At 34.5% G+C, this 7,639-nt stretch overlaps 1 protein-coding gene across 1 annotated transcript; it reads right to left on the bottom strand.

Annotated features, from left to right (window-relative positions):
* Positions 1-1,570: 1,570 nt before the first annotated feature.
* On the bottom strand, positions 1,571-6,647 carry LOC111396104 (serine/threonine-protein kinase PBS1-like). Its single transcript, XM_023022396.1, has 5 exons — positions 6,115-6,647; positions 5,262-5,464; positions 4,392-4,581; positions 2,574-2,965; positions 1,571-2,451 (listed from the first exon to the last, which is right to left on the bottom strand). The coding sequence occupies exons 1-5, from the start codon at positions 6,233-6,235 to the stop codon at positions 1,993-1,995; spliced, it is 1,365 nt and encodes a 454-aa protein (XP_022878164.1). The 5' UTR covers positions 6,236-6,647; the 3' UTR covers positions 1,571-1,992.
* Between the last annotated feature and the right edge of the window lie 992 nt (positions 6,648-7,639).

Raw genomic sequence — 7,639 nt, 5'->3', positions numbered from 1 at the left:
AGGTCACAACAGTTGATCATATCACATACAAGTCACAATCGTTGATTATATCATATACATATCACAAAGTTTAAATTCAGGCCACAACACTTGATTAGTGCCATAATTAGTCTACTCATACACTACAAGCTAAATGGAAAGCAAATGCACAACAAAACTGAAAGTAGAAACATCTATTTCACATTTTTCGAAGATTTTCCACCCGAACCCATCATACCCCTCTTTCGAAGAGAGAATTTTTTAACCTCCTTCCTCCTTTTACCTTTATCCATTTTCTTCCTTTTGTTCTCCACGCTACAAGTTAAAACCATTTTTAATACTTGTAACTTTTGAAAATAAATAAAAATAGGGGCGATTTTGTGGTAAATGGTTGTGTGATAATAGCAGATTTATTGATTAATAGGATGTTTGCGCGAGGTTGAGATTCTTGAATATTGAAGATAATGAACAGAAAAACTACCGATGGATGGTCATGCAAGTTCGAGAAGATGATTGTGTGTGTGTGTGTGTGTGAGAGAGAGAGAGAGAGAGAGAGAGTGTGTGTGTGTGTGTGTGTGTAAAACGAAGATGTAATTAGATTTTAATTGAAACAATTACGATCTTTTATCTAATTTCAATTTGAGTTAAATATTTATTAGTTATAATTAATAAATCCTAATTACCACCTGACATTTGAAATTTAAACTAATCCCCTTATTTATGATAATTAGTCTATAGTTGTAGGTTTTTAGGTAATTTTCCCTTCTTTTTTTTGGAATTTTTTTTTTAAGCAAACTTGAAACCTCTCATCTCCTTCCTTCATGGGTGAATGACGAGATTCCAACTTCCAACCTATGAATTCCGATGGAGCCAGGGTGGGAAGTCGCGCCAACTCACCTGGTACTAGCTCCACATCTAAGCGAGAAGCTCGGCCAAATTCTCTAGTTGATAGTAATGCTCTGAAAGCACGTCCAGACATAAAACTTGATCTTGTCATCTAATCATTATTTTCGATTTATAGCACAATTCATTCAAATTTACAGAGTTGAATTGTGGATAACATTATCCTTCGACAATTACTGGGCTTCAGGTAAAATTGTCACGTTGGTCCCAATCTTAATTTACTAGTTTGAGCCATTCCCAACAATTTTTCCTGAAAAAACATAGTTTATCAAATCGTACACACATAAACATTAATAATATTTGGAGTTGTTGTGTATTGACTTAGCTTAATGTAGTACCATAGCTAACTTAATATATGCTTTGTATACTATAGACACGTCTCTTTCACATTAATTTCATGGATTAAGTCATTTATACATTGAAAATGTACTTCTTTCTTGACATCGTATGAGATGTCAAAATCAAGACCACTGATTGTTTTAAATGTTGGCTATCTATTCCTGAAGTATTCAAGCAAAATATCTTCTCAAACTGCAGCGCGAGCTCTCCGCCTTCTGTTAATTCAATTAGTTATAAGTTTACATTTATTAAAAAATTTGTTGCTGATGTCCATACCAAACATTATAATTAAATCAGTTTAAATTTTTAGATAAGATAATTAGACACCGAACAAGTAACAAGCTCAAAATAGATATTAATAAGTTGTCCACCTGGATTATGTATTGTGTAAAATGATTCTGACGCCAAATGTTCCAAGTAAAATTACAGGTTCTGTTTTTCATAGAAGAAGCATCGAGCATCTCCTTCAGAAATACTCTTTGACTCATTGTTCCACCTGTAAATATACACACAAATGTTCTCTTCTTCCTTATCTGGAAATGCAAAGAAGGAAATGAAATTTTCAAAAGAAAAGCCCATATTGTGTTCCTTTTTTTTTTTATTTACGAGTTTTAAAACTAACTCTCAACAAGAAGATTGAACTTCTAGTGCTTGGTTGAAGCACAGTTTTAGGATGTTTCTATCACCTATGCAATATGCAGGATGGCAAAGGGGGCCTTGTACAATTTATAAAGGATGAAGTTACTACCCATTATTGCCATCGAAACTTCCTCAGGCACTTTGTCGTCTTTTTTCCCGCCAATTCTCACCCCACATCTTAGCTTCAGCAACTGCACGTTCCCTGTCCAAGTCTCTGTTCAAAATTTTCGTAGTTTCCCTTGGAGAATCATCCTTCTCAGATCCTTCCAAGTCCCATTTGAGTCCAGATCCTCCTCCCTCTTCATTCCTCAATATTTTTCCACCTCGCTCATCTTTGTTTCTGTTATCATCCTTGTCCCCAGAGAACCTGTAGCTGTTCACCGGAGCTGTACTAGTATCATGCGCCTGATTGGCCAAATAAGAAAGTGCAGTGACAACATCTCCAATTAGAGGGCGACCAGCAGCTTGTTCTTGGGTACACATGGACGCCACAGCTAGAGCCTGAGAAAGACCTCGCATAGGATACTTGCCCTGCAGTCGTGGATCTGCCAATTTTGTGAATTTCCTACGGTCATTGAACAATCGCCGTGCCTGCATTACATGGAAAATTCTCATGGTAACGACACAAATACTAAAGGAAATCTACTATTGCAAAAAAGATGGAATATGAAATTAGACACCACTATAGAAATACAAAATATTGAGTGACTAACCCATGCGACAAGGTTCTGTTCTCCATGTGGTTGGGTGCCGTCAATGGCTTTCCGTCCAGTGATGAGCTCTAATAATACAACCCCAAAGCTGTAAACGTCAGATTTCACTGTCAGCTGCCCAGTCATGGCATACTCGGGAGCACAATAACCATAAGTTCCCATGACCCTGGTGGACACATGTGACTTGTCTCCAGTAGGACCTAGCTTTGCAAGTCCAAAGTCGGAGAGCTTTGGGGAATATTCTTCACCTAGCAATATGTTTGATGACTTAAAATCCCGATAAATAACAGGAGGATTTGCCTTGTCATGGAGATACTCCAAACCTTTAGCTGCACCAGCTGCTATCTTCATTCTTGTGTTCCAATCTAATGGTTCTTTATCAGGCGGAAGATCTGAAGAAAAAAAGGCATACAACGTGATTGTGAAGACTGTGAATACATGATAAAATGTGGGCCGTAGACATGCTAGTGAAATTATAATATTCAATTACAAGCATAAAACACAAATGGCTAACTTCATCTGCAAACTCCACCATTAACAGTGAAATCAACTCAGGAATGAACTAAGAAAATTTGTATGAACATGAAATGCATGCCCATACTTGTGTGTGTTAGCGATGTCGCAATTTCCAAAAGAACAGAAATTATAGGTCAGGACTTCAACAGCAGTAGATTTCAACTAACAAATCCAATTTCTTTGTCATAATGAGATGGCAAGCAAATCGTGATCATATGATGAAGAGACAGAGAGGGGAAAAATTTTTATTACTTCTTTGTTTGAGCAACAGAATCATTCAGAGAAATGGAAAGGATGTGGATACATGCATTTTACATGAATTATCAAAAAATTTCACCCACAGAATTAGGTTACAAAAGGGTCATAGAATACATTAACAGGATGTATTAATCATAAAGTTAGTTAGTATAGTACTAGGATGACTTCACAGAACTGATTACACTCTAAATGGAAAATTAGTAAGAAGTAAGAGGAAACACATCTCGTTACTTCTTACTAAATTGTAGTTGAGATTTGGAGCTTGAGATGAGCATCAATTGTTGTAGAGTAGTGTCTAATTTCGTGGAATCAAACACAGATTGACTGGCAAGTCAATAGGTCGATTGTAATATCATGTTGAAATGGGTGAGATGTCATCGATAGATCATGTGATTGCACCGTGCTGAGAATGAAGTGAATCACTTGAAGGATCAGTAAGAAATTTTGTAGGCCTTATGTTGATTGTTATACATGTAAAGGGAAAAATAAAATAAAATCTCACCAAGCTCAATTGGAATATTTTAACTTACAAAAAGGAACAAAATTTTTGTATGAATTTTGGGAAATTCATGTCAAAGAGAATACAAGCATCCAAGATAGTAACAAGCTGGAAATTCATGCAACTAGAATAAATTAGCTCAATTGAAATCTATAAGGTCAAAAAAGGAAGACAATTTTAGCAGGAATTTTGATACATCAAGACTGGCAGGTCTACAAAATTTTAGTCACCATTGGCTTCTGGTACGTTATGGTTGCTGGCATATGTAAGCACTGGATTGTGGTGAACTGCTTTACTCAAGGAATTACTCTGAATTTTGTATTTAATTTGATAAATGTTATCATAGAGTTCTCTAAATGTAACTAAGAAAACAGGGTGTGCTTATTGTTTTCTAACGCTTCCGATCTTATAGTGCTAAGATATAATTTCCATTAGAAGAAAAGCTGTTATCTCACATTTATCTAACAGTATTTCCAAATACAAGGGACAAATGACATACAAAGCAAAAAGAAATATGAACAGAATAAGCAAAAAAAGAACTTTACCGAGAAGGTGATCTTCCAATGATCCCAAGGGCATAAATTCATAGACAAGAAGCCTCTGATCCCCATCAGCACAGTAACCAATTAAGTTCATCAAGTTAGGATGATGTAGCAGGCTAAGCATAAGAACCTCCACCAAAAATTCTCGATTACCCTGAAGCCCATTCCTATCTAACTGCTTAACAGCAACGACCTACCAAAACGGACAAAAATGTTTATATAACTTAGAAGACTCAAATTAAGCATTTGCTAATCATTTCAAATCATATAAATTGATGAAGACGGCCCTCCCTCTCTATCCATCCAAGGGATGGAAGGACAGAGGCCTTTGCTGTCCAAGTAGTAACTTCTATATCCTAATATCTTATATAACAGAACTACTCAAGTTACTTGACCAGGTTCTATGACTAAAGGGATCAAATAAATCAAATTATAGAAAAAATTGAACATGTCAGTTTTCAGTTAATTCATCAACTATTCATTTAAAATTGTTTGAATATACATATACACATAAGCTAGAGTGCACTCGAACATTTACATAAAATATACATACAACATGCTACAACAAACTAAGTCTAATAATTTTCTTAGAAAATGGTACTAAACTGAGCGGTTAACAGTGGTACCTAGGGCCACGAACCACACTATCAAAGTAATCATTTATCATTTTCTAACAATGGACCTATGGTTGCAATATTCTTAAAGATGTGCTTGCCACCGGCAGACCAGTAATTTTCAAGCAAAGCCAATGTGATTCATAAGTCTTGCACATATTAACAACTACATTGGTGGAAAAAATTCCCAGTTTAAACTGAAGATCAAACGATCATATCTCACATCCGCAAATTTTCAGTAAAGTTAAGGAAATTTTACCTGACCATTCGGAAGCTGCCCTTTGTAGACACGTCCAAATCCTCCTTCCCCTAAGAAACACTCTGGCCTAAAGTTATTTGTAGCAGCAGCGAGCTCGCGGAAAGTAAATGTCTGTGCAGCAATTTGAACAACAGGTGCGTCTACGGGTCCCGATGGTTCTTTCCTTTTCCCGACATTGCTTCTTAATTTGGCCCTGTCTGCACCTGCAAATTCCACCATGATGAACCACCAGAGATCCATAAAAAAGACACAAAAATCTAAATAGTCCTACTGATGCACAAGATATTATTGCTTCACTGAAGTAGTAAGCAAGACCCAAATTTATACCTACTTATAGTCAGCATCTTATAAACTTATTTACAGTCTGCATGACTGCATCTTGATAATTAATAGAGGAAAACAGTTGGTCTAATCAATTGTTATAAAGAATTAGCAGCACTGACTTCCATTTATTATATCAGCAGAGGAAAATATGAGCATTAATTTTTTCAAGGGTCGAAAATTAGTCTTCGAATATCACGACCAGATCAAATTTAGCAATCATAGTCCTCTAGAATTCTCATTTCAATATTAAATAGATAGGAAGAACAAAGTTTCTTTCATCAAATCCATCATAACCTCATAGGGTCCACAACTAGTTGAATCCAAGAAGCTATCATATAAATCTTCTTAACAAAAATCAATAACAGCCATATGGAAAACAGAATCGAATCGACTGATCGTTTACAAAATCCCAGATCAGATTAAAAAAAAAAAAAAGAAACAACATTTAATAATAATAATAATAATAATAATAATAATAATAATAAAAATCCAAAGTACAACTGCATAAATTTCATAAAAAGTCACTAACCAGATGACAATTTTGCTATGTTGGATGGGATGTTTGGTTGAACTTCCTTGTGACCATCTCTCTGTTTTTGGGGATTTAGCTTTTCCTCCTCCCTTGTATCAAAACAAGGAAAGCAACCCATTTACCTCCCCCAAAGATCAATTTTTTTTTTTTAATCAAAAGTCTTTTCTTCAAAATTACTAGATGCACTCCAAAATCATCAACTTGTCATGTTCTTGAACCCAATTCCACAAAAAAATGCCCACAAAGAATTAGTATGTGTGCATTAAATACAATAAATACCCAATATTAATTGACTTTATTCAACTGATAAGCTAAAAATGGAGATAAGATTTCCAGTTGAAGAAGAGAATGACAGAAAAAAATAAAAAAAAAATAATTGATGACAGATAACCAAGATTGGGAAATTTCCTTTATTATTTCTTTGTAGAATCTACAGATAATTGGCAGTGGTTGTATGGTTAGGAAGCTGTAGCCGGCTCTGCCCCCTTGCTTTTCATTCCTCTGTCATATTTTTTAGGCTTAAAGCCAAGCCCGCTTGCACATGTCCATATATATATATATAGATATATATATATACACACACACTAATATGATATTGTAAATAATTCCACCAACTGTATAAGAATATTTTATCTGCGTGCGTTTACACCACACTCTTCCCCACGACCGCTTTGACCAGAATATGGTAAATTCGTGTTTATTAGCATTTTTGATAAAAGCTATGATTTAGATGTTACAAATTTATTAAAATTAATTATTAATTTTGATTTTAATAAAAATCTAGATTATAAAATCTATCCACCAGGGCTTAATGCTATATTCCTTATTACTGATAGGGATTGAGAGAAAATAAGATTTGGGTTGAGTTTGATACATACGGATATAAAGAAGTTTTGTTTTCGAAATCATTTCCTCAAAGGTTGTTTGTGTATTAATTATCGATTTAAGTAATTAACACAAAGACAAGATTTGGGAATGTATAAAATAATTTTTTCCGTCATTAATGTCTAAATACGACAAATACATTATAGTTATATAATTCATCTGTAATCTTCAAACTTCTATTTTTAAGTGTAATCTGTTTCTTGCATATTCAACTCTATGAAGCTGTTTAACTTTTGGCTTTTCAATTGAATTGGCGTCTAATTATTTGAAGTGCAATATTCTTTATGAAGATCATTTGACAATTTCAAGAAGATTTAGACGTATTGTGTAAATATTGAAACTAAATACTCAAATCAATAACTAATTGTCAATTTACCATAATAGAAATGGAAAGATCCGTGATTTAGGTGAAATTCATATAATAAAGGATTATATTTAATAAGAGAATTTATTACATTAAACTTTGAACTTTCCTTGTTTTCCTTTTCTTCCTTTTCTGGATAGCAGTCATATTTATGGAGTATGTGAATGTGTAACAAGACAATGAAGATGGGAGGTTGAATAATAAATGTGTGAAAAGCGGAATGGGCGGAGCGTACGACGGGGGAATTGTGTGAAATTAAAGTGGGACCAACTG

Source organism: Olea europaea, chromosome 6, assembly GCF_002742605.1.
Source record: "Olea europaea var. sylvestris chromosome 6, O_europaea_v1, whole genome shotgun sequence".
NCBI classification, from domain to species: Eukaryota; Viridiplantae; Streptophyta; class Magnoliopsida; order Lamiales; family Oleaceae; genus Olea; species Olea europaea.
The sequence above is the reverse complement of the archived record's forward strand: the minus strand, read 5'-3'. Positions and strand labels throughout refer to the sequence as shown.

What these genes read in the sequence shown, in the direction of transcription:
- LOC111396104 (XM_023022396.1), bottom strand. Translation starts at nt 6,235, where the DNA reads ATGGGTTGCTTTCCTTGTTTTGATACAAGGGAGGAGGAAAAGCTAAAT. An exon ending in CATAGCAAAATTGTCATCTG is followed by an intron (nt 5,465 to 6,114) that starts GTTAGTGACTTT and finishes TGGAATTTGCAG; the next exon opens with GTGCAGACAGGGCCAAATTA. An exon ending in ATTGGAAGATCACCTTCTCG is followed by an intron (nt 2,966 to 4,391) that starts GTAAAGTTCTTT and finishes TTTTTTCTTCAG; the next exon opens with ATCTTCCGCCTGATAAAGAA.